The following is a 16,763-nucleotide window of genomic DNA, read 5'->3' as shown; positions in this document are numbered from 1 at the left end:
GTTTAGGCAGGGTTGCTAGTAAATTTACCAGCCAGGTATAGTTGCCTTGGCTAATTGATAGGAGATCAATTGATTCCACCCTAATTCTGGAATTGCTGCACTTCTCTCTTCTGTCACTAGATGCCCGGGTATCTGGTGGCATTAGATAAGACAAGGGCATTACAAGGACAAATTAGGAATAGATGGGGTATCTGAGCCAATGGGCAGGGATCTTCTTGGGTCCCTTGGCCTGCTGGGAGAGCCTATTTATTTGGGTGAGGTCAGGTGATCAGGGTTCTGTGCCACCTGGACAGCTGCCTGGGTGGACATGTGTTATACTGCCCTGGGCTGCTAGGCCAGAGCCTGAGGCCTATCCCAGGGACATCTGGCTGCTAAGCTGTCTGAGGGCCTATCCAGAAGCAAGAGAGCAGCGCAGGGTTGGGACTGCGGCTTGCAGTCCAACCAAAGTGACGGTTCTACCGGCCAGAGAACCTGTCGTGGTCGGAGGTAGAGGGGAAGCTGTGGCCACTGAGGGACCATCCATCTTGTTACCAGGGACCACGGTGAGTAGCTGAAGCAAGTACCAGAGCAATATTCTCACCAACCGGGGATGAAGAATTGGGAAACTTCGGCAGGTGTCAAGCCAGGGACCCAGCCAGTGGAGGTAACCCTTGCAGAGCAGTCTTGTGTGCCAAGCCAGGGACCGAGCAGGCCAGTGGGGTGATGCTTGAGGAGTATCTGTGAGTGCCAAGCTAGGGACCCAGCAGGGATGCGGGGTGACGCTTAAGGAAGATACTCGGTAGAAGAATAGAAGAGCTCAGGAGGTCCAGTGGCAGTGGATCAGCGGGTCTAAAGTGATAGCCTGGGAGCTCAGTTGAGTGAAAATCTAAAAAGGAGATTGTGGAGGAAGTGAAAGAGTTCATTACAACCTGTGTTAGAAACTGTTCAAGATTGTTGCCAAAGAAGACGGTGTGTCTACACATGCAGACGTGGTGTCCAGTTGGGTACCTTTCCCTGCATGGCTGTCTACCTATAGAAGTCTCGTAGTCTGCTAGTTAACATTGCAACTACTAAAGGGTGTCCTGGCCCTAACCCTCTCTCCCACAGTTCTGTTTAATAGAAAATAAATCTCTTTGCAATCAAGAAGTGTCTGGCGCCCATTATTCTACCTTACATTGCACCCACCATGCCTCGTAAACCACTCTACAGAGAAGGATGTCAGCTGTCCCTAACTCTGGAGGTCACCATTAGGCCTGGAGAGGCTGGGGACTTGGCTACATATAACTGGGAAGACTGGTGAAATCTAGCAGTGAAAAGGAATTAGGATTGAAGGTGAGTATTGCAGCAAAGGTTTCTTTTTTTTTTTCAGTAATCCTGAACCCTTGATAATTACATTATGAAAGTAAAATTTGGAGTTTTGTTTGTGGTGTTTGGATGTAGATATACTTTTATTTCACATTTCAACTGTTGTATAGAAAAAAAATGCCATTTGAATTAAGACTTCTTGTAATTAATTTCATGCTATTTAAAACACGTATACGTTTTGGGTTTGGCTCATGCAGGTATTAATCAATTTCTCACCTCCTTGAACAGCCTTTTCCTCCAGTTTTTCCAATACAGTTTTTCTGAGCTCTGTCTCTCCGCAGAGTGTATAAGTATAAGCTAGCAGAGCCAGAGTGTATACATTGGTCACATCCATGGCTGTCTTCTGCAGACAGGACACTGCGTCTCTGACCAGAGGATCCTAGATGGTGAAAAAAAAAGGATTAATGAGAAAGCTATTTACTAAATATGATATTATCTGTATTAACCACTTGCTTACTGGGCACTTAAACCCCCCTCCTGCCCAGACCAATTTTCAACTTTCAGCGCTGATACACTTTGAATGACAATTGCGCTTTTATCATTTTTTTTCCCACAAATAGAGCTTTCTGTTGGTGGTATTTGATCACCTCTGCTGTTTTTATTTTTTGTTAAAAAAATTTAAAAAGACCGAATTAAAAAAAAAATGTTTTATATTTTTTAATATTTTGTAATAAAATTTTGGTTGGTTACACTGAGAGGCAGCACTGCTAGGTGGCACTGATTGGCACCACTGGTGGACATTGATAGGTGGCACTTGTGCGCATTGATAGGTGCCACTTATGGGCATTGATAGGTGGCACTCATGGGCACTGGCAGGTGGCAATGGCAGGTGGCACTGGCAGGGGGTACTGTTGGGCACAGATGAGGCAGAATTGCCTCTTCCTCTTCAGGACCGATGTCCCTGGCACATAAGCCGGTGATCAGCGTGAGGAGAAAAAAAAAAGATTACCAAGCTTTTGTTTACATCATGTGATCAGCTGTCATTGGCTGACAGCTGATCACGTGGTAAGGGGATGGGATCGGCCCCTTACTCAAATCTGTGATTACCCGAGTCTCGAGACTCGGTGATCACAGAGCGCACCGCGCGCACCTGGAGCATGCAAAGGGGAGGCCCTCACATGATGACCTCCCTGTGGCCGTCATTCAGCTATAGCGTGGACGCCAAGTGGTTAATGTAACGAATACAAGTAAACTTCCAATTTTTTTTGCAAAGTCTTTTGCTTTAGAGGAGCAATCCAGTTGGCAGTCGAATGGAATAAATGATCCCAACTTTAGAGAATTTAGCTCTTAAAGCCGTTTCAAACTGAATTTAAAAACTCTTTTATAGACATGCACTGCAGGCATAATTTTTTTAGGCTCACTTGCTGATTAATGCTTACCAAGTGGTGGAGGAAATTTGCACTAAAGGGATAATAACTTGAGCCTAATTCCATTTTCACTTTCATATAATGATCAATCAACAAAAAGGCTTTGGACAATTGATATGCGTGTGGTGAAAGATGATCATTGCTCCACTATATTCCAAGATGAAACTAAGACCTTCATAAAGCCCCGCTATAGCCAAAAATGATTTTTTTTCACCCTAGCTGCATCCCACCCCTCTACCTTCTCATGATTTTATCAGTTGCAATTATTTTTACTTTATATTATATTTTATTGTAGTCCTGATGAAGGGGGTGGTTCCTGTGTTGGCTATCTTTTAACATAACCTCAATAAATTTAGACTCTTATCTCTTGGTCTTGGTCTTCTTCCATTATCTTATATGCACTAGACACTGCCAAAAAATGGGTTCGTTTTCGTTTCATTGTTTTTTTTTTGGGGGGGGGGGGTTCGTACATTTGTAAATTCTTATTTGTAAATTCATAAATTCAAAAATTTGGAAATTCGATAATTCAGAATTCAGGAAATTCAAAAATCCAAAAATTAGAAAGAACGAAAATCCAAAAATCCAAAAATTCTAAATAACTAACAAACTATTAATAACTAATAAATTATAGGTATTGGAATTTCTTTTCAAATTTGGCTGTTAGTGAACGTAACAAATACAAACTTATCTAAAGTTACGAATTATCCAAAATAAAGAATGGGGCATCTAAAAAAATGGAACAAAACTAAATAATAAATAATAATACATTTTTATTATTATTATTGTTGTTTATTATTATTATTAATTTGTCCATTCATTTAGATATGGCATTCGTTATAATGGATAATTCGTAACTTCGGATAAATTTGTATTTGTTACGTTCACTAACAGCCAAAGTTGAAAGGAAATTCCAATACCTATAATTAAATAGTTAGTAATAGTTAAGGTATTATTAGTCCATTATTTCAGATTTTTGGGTTTTTGAATTTTCATTCTTATTTTCGGATTTTCATTCTTATTTTTGAATTTTCGAATTTTTAAATTTTTAAATTTCTGAATTTCTGAAAATAGATATAAATTTGGAAATTCGGATTTGGAACTAAACGAATTGCACATGTCTAATATGCACGTCTTTTCCTGGTAACCTGCTGGAGTATGCATAGTAGGGTACCCTTGCCCTCTTGTGAGCAGCCTAACCTGAGCCAGTGGGCTCTTCAAATGTTTCCTGCCCTCTCACTACCTTGTTTAACCACTTCAGTCCCAGGAGGTTTTACCCCTTTCATGTCCAGGCCATTTCTTGCAATACGGCACTGCGTTGCTTTAACTGACAATTTTGTGATTGTGTGAGGCTGTTCCCAAATAAAATTGATGTCTTTCTTTTCGTGGTATTTGATCACCTCTGCGTTTTTTATTTTTTGTGTATTAAACAAAAAAGGAGCTACAATTTTGAAAAAACATACAAATATTTTTTATTTTCTGCTATAAAACATATCCAATAAAAAAATTTAAAAAACTAGCTTCGTCAATTTAGGCCATTTGTATTCTGCTACATATTTTTGGTAAAAAAAATCCCCAAAAATATATGTTGATTGGTTTGCACAAAAGTTATAGCATTTACAAACTATGGGATAGATTTATGGACTTTTTTAAAATTATTGTTTTAACAAGTAATGGCGGCGATTAGTGATTTTTAGCGGGACTGCGACATTGCGCGGGACAAATTTGACACTGAGCCCTAGTTCACATTGGTATGATTTGGCATGCGATTTGACAAATCAGCGGCAATTGCTGGCAATGGCACCGTCCTAATCGGTGCGATGCTGCATTTGTGACGCTGCACCGATTTCAAAAAGTAGTTTCTATACTACTTTTTGGGACTTCGGGCTGCAATTTACATTGACATCTGTGCAGACTGACATGCAGGAGTGAAATCAGCTGAACTTGCACGGTTTCATTCCCATAGCTCAGTGTGAACCTGGGCTAAGTGTCACTTTTTGGTGACCAGTGACACCAATACAGTGATCAGTGCTAAAAAAAGTCACTGTATAAATGACACTGGCAGGGAAGGGGCGATCAAAAGGTTAAGTGTGCTCCTAGGGAGTGCTCTCTAATGCCCCATACACACGGTCGGACTTTGTTCGGACATTCCGACAACAAAATCCTAGGATTTTTTCCGATGGATGTTGGCTCAAACTTGTTTTGCGTACACACGGTCGCACAAAGTTGTTGGAATTTCTGATCGCCAACAACGCGGTGACGTCAAGCACGTACAACGAGACTAGAAAAGGCCAGTTCAGAACCAAGCGCGGCACCCTTTGGGCTCCTTTTGCTAATATTGTGTTAGTAAAAGTTTGGTGAGAGACTCGTGGCTTTCAGATCGTTTTCTGCCGTTCAGTTTGTGCTTGTGGGTTTGTATCTGCTCTTCAGTGCATGCAAGCAAGTTCTGCGTGACTTTAATTAGTCATTGTGTTCTTGTTTGTTCGTTACTGTTTTTCAGGTCGCTCTTCACAGGCCTTACTGTTCTTCAGTGCGTTCTGTTACTTCGTTCTGAGCAGCCGACCGTTTTCTAGCCATGTTGTGTATACGTACTCCTCGTAGAGTTCATGCTGTGCGGGGGCTTGGTGTTGGGGTCCTGACCTTGACACAAGTCCAGTCCATGAACAGGGTGGGGAGGAGTTCATGGACCAAGAATTGGTTGCTTCAGCGTGACCAGTTCTCTCATATGCCTTTGCTCCGTGAGATCCGTGAGAATAATCCTGATGATTTCAGGAACTTTCTCAGGATGATGGACCCCGTATTTCACCATCTGCTGGCTTCGCTGACGCCCTATATCAGCAGGCAGGATACCTGCATGAGGCAAGCAATCACTCCGGAGCAGAGGCTGGTTGCTACCCTGCGGTACTTGGAGACAGGGAGAAGTCTGCAGGACCTCAAGTTCTCGACAGGCATCTCCCCCCAGGCTCTGGGGATCATCATCCCAGAGACCTGTTCTGCCATCATCCAGGTCCTGCAGAAGGAGTATATGAAGGTAAGATTTTTAGCCTTTAATATCACATTTTATTGTATTTAATGTTTGATAATATCTTGTATTTCTTTCCTCATTCCCTAATTACCATGATTGGAATATGCTGTGAATGTCCCCTTTGTCCTCATTCATGCTGGATTTTTATGTAATTATTTTTTTAGTCCTTCATACATATCTGCCTTCACTTACCTCCCCAACATGCTCTCCTGCCCTATATTCACCTCATGTAGTCACTTAACAATGTATTTTATCAGCTCAATAGTAGTGCTTTACCCCAAAGACCCCCTAAAATGTTTAGAAATGTGATTTGTGCTTTAAATTCAGGCAGAGTGCCAGAGGCTTTTTTTTGTAGTGTCCCCAGATCATTTTTCTAAACCCTCCCTCCCACAACTGCTAAGTCAGCTGATCACAATTCTCTATCTATCCTCAATCATCTATCTGCTGACTTTGCCAAACCCATACACACTATACGCACCTCTTTTGTGGTCAGATGTATGGATGAATTCCCCAAAGCATGTAGTGCAAGGGCCTGCCTGTATACTTTCCAATGGTACTGTTTAAAGTTTTTGCATTCTATTATTATCTTGATAGGTAATATCAGAATGTCCAAATGTCCTCAAATGTGTACAGTGTGTTTTTATATCTTTGTATTATGACACTTCTTACCTGTCCAGTGGGCTGCCAATAGTGTAACTAAGGAGGGGCTGTTCCAAGTAATACCCAGTATTTAGGCATTCATCTCTCAAAGAAGTGAAGAGGGTTACCTGTCCAAGATTCCGCCCCCCCTATAATGTTAGAAATGGCCCATGAGAGGGGGGGTGGGGGGTTGAATATGATAGGTGTACCTTATACTTTGGTGTTAATTTCCCCTTAATAAATGCTATCTGGAGTTTGGCCAAGAATGTTTGTGCCTAATCGGCTTGCCATGTTTATGTGCAAAAATAGTAATTTATTTTTGTTTTCCTCAACAGTTTCCTTCCACGCCACAGGAATGGCAGACTGTGGCCTCCCACTTTGCCCAGCGGTGGGACTTTCCTAACTGCGGAGGGGCAATTGATGGGAAACACGTCCATATCGTCCCACCACCCAACTCGGGGTCGTACTATTTAAACTATAAGGGGTTCAATAGTATTCTGATGTTGGCGGTGGTGTCGGCTAATTATGACTTCTTGTATGTGGATGTGGGGAAGAATGGCTGGATGTCCGATGGTGGAGTCATCACCCAGATGGAGTTCTACAGGCGTCTCCAGAATGGCAGCTTGGACTTGCCACCTCCAGAGGACAATGTGGAAGGACTCACATTCGTCTTCGTTGCGGATGAAGCATTTGCGCTGGGGGACCATCTTATGCGGCCATTCCCGATGAGGACCCTCACCCCGGAACAGAGGGTTTTTAATTACCGGCTGGCCAGAGCCAGAAGAGTGGTGGAGAACACATTTGGAATCATGGCCAGCCGGTTCCGCCTATTTCTGACACCCATCCATATGGCGGAGTATAAACTTAATCATCTAATCCTGGCGTGCTGTGTTCTCCATAACTTTTTATGCAAACATTCTGCCAACTATGCTGGCTCAGTTGGGCCTGAGGCCGGAATTCTACATGATCCAACCCTGACGGCACTTGAAAGTGGCCGTCCTGGCTTGCCCTCCCTGAGTGCCGTGATGTCTGGTTAAGATACCTTGAGTTCTTTGTGGGTAGGGGGGCCATCAATATGCCAGACAATTTGTGAAGAATTTATCAAATAAAAAAAAAAGCTAATCTTCGGTGACATTTACTGCTTGTGTTTGTTTTAGCTGACCCTGACAGCAATGTGGGGAGTCCTGAAAATGGCGTGATTGTGTAACCTTATACAAAGCACTGTTGGGTGTTATTTACTAAAGCTGTAGACACTTTTTATACTACAAGTGCACTTGAAACTTCACTGAAACTGCACTTGTAGTGAAAAGAGAATTTGCCCTTAGGAAATAACCACCATTTTCTCAGAAAACAGCAATTACATCACCACAAAAGTGTTGTAGCGTTGAGACAATAAACCACACATTCTTGATTAACAAACTTTTTAATACCTGCAAAATCACATGTGCATTTTGAAAAGGTTTTTAAAACAAACCAACATGTTTGTTGTATAACAATTTTTGGGGTGGCATTATCAAAAATAGAAATGTCCATTTACGATAAAACAGGCCTGTGTAAAACCAACAAGAAAGACAAAAATCTTGAACTTACAAAGTTCACATATGGTAAAACTTGAAGGCAATCTCAGACATGAGTATTTAGGAACTGTGTTTGATATTACGTTCAGATGGGGTGAAGTCACCCCTTGAAAAGCCAAATTTGGAAGATGCACACCAATTTACGAATGTCAGCATGTGCTAGCTGCCATCACGGGGGATCAAGGGACGTGTTTTTTTGGGAGCAACCCCTTCCTCACGGCTACTTTATTATTGAGGAAGGGGTTGCACCCCCAAAACGTGTCCATTGATCTCCCGTGATGGCAGATAGCACATGTTGGCACACTGTGTGCATCCTCCAAATTTGGATTTTCCAAACATCGCTCAAAAATTTTAAAGATTGTAGCACACAAAAAAAAAAGTGATTTTGTGGGGTTTTAAATTCGCCACAAAACATCAATGATGTTATTATTTTTTTGAATAACATCATTGATTTTTTTCTTGAGGTTTTCCAATTGTAAATTACACCCCATGATCTCCCAGATCAGGATCTGGGCACTTTCTGAGGTGAAAGGATCTTGATCCATAACATCACGATCACCTAAAAAGAGAGTAACCAAACAAAAACAGGTATCAAAAATCTGCCAGCATCCATCTCTTACCTGAGTCTGTGGTCGCAGACACTCACCTGTTGTGGTGCCAATTTCCACCACATCTTCTTCCTCCTCCTGTTCAGCTTGTGTTTGGGGTATTTCCCCTTCTTCCAGAGGTGGGGGGGTCTCTGGTCTCCTCGGATGAGGGGTGTCCTCCGAGTCTTTTCTCCCCTATGTAAAACAAAAATGGTATAATTAGCACACAGATATTTGATGGCAGAACTATAAATAGGAAACCTTGCTTGGAAGTGGGGTACAATTGTCAATTTTAGTTCCAAGATGTAGCTTTTTTAGTGTACTTTGTCAACCTGCAAAACTTTACCTGTTTTGTACAAGCTTCACAGATGGAGACCCCCCTATAGTATACACTGGAGCACCTGTGTGCCCCCCCCCTAATAAAAATGGTGTTCTTGTGTCCCACACTAGTGCTCCAGTGTCCAGATGTGAAAACAGCTGCTCAGTGTCCTCTCCTTACACAGAATCTAGTTTGCATTTCATTCTAGTAACAAAGCCATCTACACAACCAAATATTTTTCATACAAGTAGGCCCTAAAAAATGTAGGAAAATGCATATGGCCTAAACATTGGTGTTTTAGAGGCCGAAATAAAAATGTTTGATATGAACGAATAATGGTCCCATGAACATTAAAATTGCCATTTTAAACTGTACAACAATTAAGAAAAGCATATGGAGCAGCACGAACGTAATAAAGACAAAAAGAATAGGAACACAGCACAACTACTTACTTTTTTGCAGCACTCTCCAGATCTTTCTGTACTGCTCGGGCTCTCTTAATTTCAGGTCCGACCACCGCTTCCTGAGCTGATCTTTCGATCGTCGTACCCCGAAATTCCGGTGCAGGCTTTTGACCACTTTCGCAATGATCTTGGCCTTTCTGATATTGGGGTTGGGGTAAGGTCCATACTTTCCATCATAGTCGGCCTTCTTCAGGATGTCCACCATCTCCAACATCTCCCCAAAGGACATATTTGTGGCCTTAAATCGTCTCCTTCTAGATCGGGACATTTCCGGATCCGGGCTTTCCTCCTCCTCATTGCTATAATTAGCACGCACCTGCTCTGACTCCGCCATGTGCTCTTCACCCATTGCGCCGAATGAAAAGGGGCGGGGAATAGACTAGAAAGAACGTCAGGGGCGGGCGGAGTTACATGCATGCGCAGTGTGTATAAAGCGTAACACACGTGCGTATTACGTACGATCTGTGAGCGGAGGAAGGAGCATTGGAGGCGCCAATCGTAAGAACGAAGGTAAGAAACATAATTGTGCCTATACTGCTTCTACATTGAGGCCTATATTGTAACAAGATTAGTAGAGTTTGGCCTGACATTAGGGTTTGTCTTGTGTTGTGTCTTGCAGTGAAAATGGATATCTTACAAGATAATGAGTTCATGGCAATATTCATTGACATGTTCAGGGAGCTGCCCTGTCTGTGGGAGATCAACCACCCACATTAGAGGAACCAAACAAAGAGGAAGGCAGCGCTGGATCAATTGTTGGAAATTGTGAAGCAGGTGATCCCCACGGCAGACATCACATATTTGAAGATCCTAATTGGTGGCCTGAGGAGCACAAATGTAAGGGAGCGCCAGAAAGTCCAGCATTCGCAGAGATCCGGAGCAGCAGATGACATCTATGTCCCCAGAATGTGGTACTATGACAGGCTGCATTTTCTGGCAGGCCAGACTGAACCCAGGCCATCACTCTCCAGTCTTTCTTCCACGCTTCCTTCCCCTCCAGCTGAGGCTTCTGACGCCCAACCTGGGCCTTCCAGGCAGCAACATGTGGAGGAGCCCAGATTGAGCCAGGTATAGCATTCCTCTAAATATTGCTGGTTGTCCAATCAATGATGTTAACTAGATGTTAGTTTGGAGTACTAATTTCTGATTGTGATTGATGATGCAAAAACTAAAACCATGTCCCTTTTTCATACACAGGGAAGTCTCAGCCAGGAGATGGCCGGGCCAAGCCGGCTGCCTGATCTGCAGGTCCCTCCCCTACACCTGGAAAGAAAAAGTGGCAGGAGGAGGAGTGCCCTAGAGGAGGCTGCCATAGGCCTCTTTTGGAGGGCTACAGAGACACTGGGAGCACCACACACTGTGGAGGATGACTTCGCTGCCATCATTGCCTCTAAAATGCAGAGGATGGAGGAGGGACAACAACTCATGTTTGAGTCGTTAATATTGGAGGCTCTTAATAAGGAGATGAGGGACCAAATTACATCTGATACACACCTTTGTGAACTCACACATGATCCTCCTCCTCCTCCTGCAGGTCCTCCTCCTCCTCCTTCTCCTCCAGGTCCTCCTAGTCCTCCTCTAGGTCCTACTCCTCCTCCTGCCACATCTCCAACAGCAGAGCCACAGCCAGGAAGGAAGCGTGGAAGGGAGACCAGAAAGTGAGGACCCTGGATCCAGTCTGGTCGGCCAAAAGATGCAGCCTCTTGTGGTACCACAGCCTGGGGACACAGATGTCATCTGCTGCTTTCTGGATCTCTAGGACTTCTGGACCAGACTGCCCTCCCTTACATATGGGCTCCTCAGGCCACCAATTTTGAGGTTCAAGAATTGATGTCTGCCCTGGGGGTCCCAGGCTTCGCTAATTTCTGCTGTTTATCCAGCGTTGCCTCCCTCTTTGTTTGGTTCTGAGCCCTTAATAAAGGATTTTTGGTTTGAATTATACTTGCCTATGTGTGTTTTACTTCAAAAAGGACAGTTTGTGAGGATTCTGGTACATTTCAAAAATACAATGTGAAATTAACAAGGGACACCAACAACAAACAATCTCCTTGAGATTAAATAATAAAAGATATCAATGGTGTTGTGGTAACTTGACACACAAAACACACACAAAAATATTCTGGAGTAAAACTCAAAATAACATTAAACAAAGATCAGCCTTTGAAAAAATACAAACATAAAATCGAAAAGAAAAATGGCTTTAAACCAAAAAAAAAAAATTATGTCAGATGTGACAAATAACAATATATTCAGGGAATCCCAAGAAAAAAAAATACGTTTGTGAGAAGTGTGTGTGAATATGAGCAGCAAAACTACTTAATTCTTGTCACATTATAAAGAAGAAGAGAGTGCGCTGTATTAAACCATTTTTAACATTGCAGCGTGACGAAAGTGCTGTATCCATTGCGAACGCTAATTTTACCAGTCCTAGTTGTTCCGTGTCAGAATTTCTTCTGAGCATACGTGGCACTTTGTGCGTCGGAACAGGCCACACACGGTCGGAATTGACGCGATCGGATTTTGTTGTCGGAAAATTTTATATCCTGCTCTCAAACTTTGTGTGTCGGAAAATCCGATGGCAAATGTCCAATGGAGCCCACACACGGTTGGAATTTCCGACAACACGCTCCGATCGGACATTTTCCATCGGAAAATCCGACCGTGTGTACAGGGCATAACTGTGTGGGGGATGGACTGACTGAAGAAAGAGAGAGATCTGTGTTCCTGATTAGCAGGAACATATGATCCTTCTCTTCTTCTCTGACAGAGCGGCAATCTGCTGTGTTTACATAGGCAGACCACCGTTCTGCATCTTCTGTGAACAATCGCAGGTGGCCCGCTGATTGGCTCCTGCTGTGTCCAATCACAGTGGGAGCATGGCTCTGGCGAACGGGCCACAGAGCTGATCCGTGGAATCACATACAGGTACGTGATTTTGCCCTTAAGGGCCACCCTGCCACAGTACATGTACGTTGGGCAGGTCCTTAAGTGGTTAAACTCATATCAAAGTCCCAGTGCCTCTTGGATGCCCTTTTTTTCAGTTGGTCATCCAATAGGAAGCATTCACATCACACAGGCAGAAGAGGAGAAGACTTGGGCCCGCTGTGTCATGTGATTGTGGCTCCAGGTAAGTTCAAATCCCAAGTGCCCTGAAAGCCATCCATATACAGTTGTGTTTATAAGTTTACATACCCTGGCAGAATTTATAATTTCTTGGCCATTTTTCAGAGAATATGAATGATAACACAAAAACATCTTTCACTCGTGGTTAGTGTTTGGCTGAAGCCATTTATTATCAATCAACTGTGTTTACTCTTTTTAAATCATAATGACAACAGAAACTACCTAAATGACCCTGATCAAAAGTTTACATACCCCAGATCTTCATACCGTGTATTATCCCCTTTGACATCAATGACAGCTTGAAGTCTTTTGTGGTATTTGAGGATGAGGCTCTTTATCTTTTCAGATGGTAAAGCTGGCCATTCCTTCCTTTAAATTCTTGGGCTGTCTTGCATGAACTCTCCCCATAGTGGCTCAATGATATTGAGGTCAGGAGACTGAGATGGCCACTCCAGAACCTTCACTTTATTCTGCTGTAGCCAATGACAGGTCGACTTGGCCTTGTGTTTTGGATCATTGTCATGTTGGAATGTCCAAGTACGTCCCATGTGCAGCTTCCTGGCTGATGAATGCAAATATTCCTCCAGTATTTTTTGATAACATACTGCATTCATTTTGCCATCAATTTTGACCAAATTTCCTGTGCCTTTGTAGCTTACACATTCCCAAAACATCAGTAATCCACCTCCGTGTTTCACAGTAGGAATGGTGTACCTTTCATCATAGGCCTTGCTGACTCCTCTCCAAATGTAGCATTTATGGTTGTTGCCAAAAAGCTCAATTTTCGTCTCATCAATCCAAATGACTTTGTGCCAGAAGGTTTGAGGCTTGTCTCTGTGCTGTTTGGTGTTTTGTAAGCGGGATACTTCGTGGCATTTGTGTAGTAATGGCTTTCTTCTGGCAACTCGACCATGCAGCCCATCTTTCCTCAAGTGCCTCCTTATTGTGCATCTTGAAACAGCCACACTACATGTTTTCAGAGAGTCCTGTATTTCACCTGAAGTTATTTGTGGGTTTTTCTTTGCATCCCGAACAATTTTCTTAGCAGTGGTGGCTGAAATTTTAATTGGTCTACCTGACCGTGGTTTGGTTTCAACAGAACCCCTCATTTTCCACTTCTTGATTAGAGTTTGAACACTGCTGAACACTTCAGCGCTACTGGGTGGATGTTATGGGGGAATTATGCTTGGCGTTTCTTACTACCCTTCAACCAAACTCTTTGTCATATCACTTATGCCGCGTACACACGAGCGGACTTTACGTCGGACTTTGCCCGGCGGACTGGATTTCGTCGGACAATTCGATGTGTGTGGGCTCCAGCGGACTTTGTTTTCTCAAAAGTTGGACGGACTTAGATTTGAAACTTGTTTCAAATTTATCCATTGAAATCGAGTCCGGTCGAAAAGTCCGCCGTCTGTATGCTAGTTCGACGGACAAAAAGCCACGCTAGGGCAGCTATTGGCTACTGGCTATGAACTTCCTTGTTTTAGTCCGGTCGTACGTCATCACGTACGAATTCGACGGACTTTGGTGGATTGTGTGTAGGCAAGTCCGTTCATTCACAAAGTCCGTCGGAAAGTACGTCGAAAAGTCCGCCGGGCAAAGTCCGCCGTAAAGTCCGCTCGTGTGTACGCGGCATTAGGGTACCTAGATGACCTTCCCCTTTCCCCTCTAGAAATTAAAACTATCAAAAAAAATGCTGTTTGTGTGCCAGGATGCTAATAAGACAGATTAACACAGATCCCCGGGCTTAAATCAATTTGGTTTATTCTTTTATTCCCATGGAACATTGAGGGGTCGATTTACTAAAACTGGAGAGTGATAAATCTGATGCAGCTGCCAATCAGCTTCTAATTTCAGCTTTTTCAATTAAGTTTTGAAGTATTGTTGTGTTTATGGTGATTAACACCATATTTACTTTGTTCACTATAAATGTGTCTGTTTCTTGAGTGCCTGTTTCTTTTTTTTTTTATCAATGCTTTTTATTGAATTTTAAAGTTTTGACAAACATGTAGCATATCAACATACAGTTATTATTAGTACACACAGTACCAGAGTAAGAGTTCTATTGCGTTATCATATTACATAGTCATATATTTAACTTCAATATATGTAAAATCTGTCTCCAATATATGCCAAGTAGAGTACTGATTAGGCCGAGTAATCAAAAAGGAAGCATATTGTTAGGTGATTTTATGTTTTTCAGTCCATGCTTACCATTGGTTGTCGAATGATTTGCATGTCAAAGAGTTAATAGCCAGTAGACGTTCAAAAGTGTGATTCCTGTTATTCAGTGTAATCACTTCAGAGGTATTGATGGCTAGGGTGTTTTTCCAGTTGCGAAGTATAAGTGTACGGGTTGCTAATAAGATGTGTGTGGTGACCGCTCTGTGTTCTCTCTCTATCCCAATGTTAAGGATTGATAAAGCAGGGTTTGGTGGTACCAAGATCCCTGTGGTTGATGAGATTAGTTTAAAGATTTTGTTCCAGAGACTGTTTATGCTCGGGCATTCCCATATTGTGTGTAGTAGATTGCCTATTTGTTTATTTTGAATGAGATTATAGAATAATGATATACCTTTAACAGGCTGATTTTTTGGCAGATTTTCTTGTGGACTGAAGTGAAGTTTCAGGAGGTTCGTCTTCATCATTTGGCAACACTTCTGAAGGATTAGGGTAGCTGTGTGTAAAATAGAGGTAAAAAAAGAACAGAAAATACAAAACATTGGAAAAAAGAACTGTAAACTTGTAAAAAAGGATCTTACAACTGATCCGCATGCAGACATTGCTGAGTAACGTAGAGCGGGGTAATAGGAGACTTAATAGTAGACTCCCTGTACCGGAGAAATATGTGGTCATCTGAGTGGAGTGATTATGAGCTGCCACCAGCAGTTTTCTTGTTGGCGCGCCTGTGTGACACCACCTGCCATTCGGTGTGAAATGACTGTGGCTGCGGTGTAGGAGTGGGTAGTACAGCCTGGTCTAGAAGAATCTACCATTTGGGTAAGAGTGCAATACCTTCTTCCATTGTGGTAATGGATTTTGTGATTCCATTATGAGTAATGGACAGTGTTGCGGGGTATTTCCACTTGTGTAGAATTTTGTGGTTCCGTAGGGCTTTTGTGATCGTCGCCAGGTTGCGGTGTATTTGCAGCGTGTGCCTAGAGAGATCTGGTAGCAGGATGACATCAGCGTATTGTGGAGGAATAGAACCTTGGTTGCGTGCTGCCTGGAGGATCCTTTCCTTTACATGGTAAAAGTGGACCCTTAAGAGTATGTCTCTCAGAGTGCCCTCTGGAAGGAAGGATGGTTTAGGGATTCTGTGGATTCTATCCACTATGAGGTCCTGTGTAGTCAGCTCAGGAACCAGAGTAGAGAATAAGGCGTGGGCATATTGCAGGAGTTGAGTGGCTGGGACTGACTCTGGGACCCCTCGCAGCTTTATATTGTTTCTTCTACTGCGGTCTTCAAGGTCAGCGACCTTATCCTTCAGCCATGTTGTGCCCTCCCCCTGTGCTGTATGAGAGTCCACCATTGTGTTGTATGTGGAGGCATATGTGTCCATTTGACATTCCATCTGGTCCACTCTGACCCCTAAGGCCTGCACCTCTTTGTGACACTGATTCCTTTCACCATGTCAGTTTGTAGGGAGGATCTGAGTGAAAGCAGCATTTCCTTCAGCATGGTGTCAGAGATAGGCCTATCTGCTGTAGGAAAGTCTGCTATAGGGTCAGTCAGAGGAGCAGCCTGTGAGGTACTGTAAGTTTGCAGCCTGCTTACCTCCATCTCAGATGTATCATGCGGCCTGTCAGGAGATGTCATCCTCGGTTTTGATTTTGCTGGGCTTCTTGTTGATGGGCTAGAGGTGCCCGAGAAGGAACCGCTGTGTATGTGGGCTTGCATGGAACGATCGAGAGGGCCGCCGCGCCCCTTGTTGTGGACCGCGGCCCTGTCTTCTGGCCGTTGTGTGCGGAGGTCGCCGCCATTTTTCTAGAGCCCGCGGGATTTCTGATTGAAGAAATCGGGCATTTTATTTGGTTGCGGCGGGTTCTTCCTGCGCCGCGTCATACCTGGGTGTCTCAGCGTCGTTGTGGAGAAAAGTGTAGCTGTGGCAAGGCATGGTGTACTCCGGTGTTTGGGGATTTCTCCGGCAGCCGAGTGGAGCTCCTAGATCAGGCGTCCATCTTGGAGCTCGGTCGCCACGCCCCTTGAGTGCCTGTTTCTTGAGTTCTTCCCCCCAGATTTTTATCAACAAAATGTTTTTATTAACTGCTTGCCAACCAGCCAGTCATTATACTGCAGCAGGTTGGCACGGCTGCGC

The 16,763-nt window shown here is 43.3% G+C and overlaps 1 protein-coding gene across 4 annotated transcripts in view; it reads right to left on the bottom strand.

The window, feature by feature from the left end:
• LOC141105644 (alpha-2-macroglobulin-like) overlaps positions 1-16,763 on the bottom strand; it is a 317,621-nt gene that overhangs the window by 24,813 nt on the left and 276,045 nt on the right. For all 4 annotated transcript variants that reach the window (XM_073595620.1, XM_073595618.1, XM_073595617.1 and 1 more), the window contains one exon: positions 1,561-1,723. In XM_073595620.1, the coding sequence (XP_073451721.1) occupies positions 1,561-1,723 (163 nt within the window). The remainder of the gene's footprint in view (positions 1-1,560; positions 1,724-16,763) is intronic.

The sequence above is a fragment of the Aquarana catesbeiana genome, linkage group LG08, assembly GCF_042186555.1.
Source record: "Aquarana catesbeiana isolate 2022-GZ linkage group LG08, ASM4218655v1, whole genome shotgun sequence".
NCBI lineage: Eukaryota > Metazoa > Chordata > Amphibia > Anura > Ranidae > Aquarana > Aquarana catesbeiana.
The sequence above is the reverse complement of the archived record's forward strand: the minus strand, read 5'-3'. Positions and strand labels throughout refer to the sequence as shown.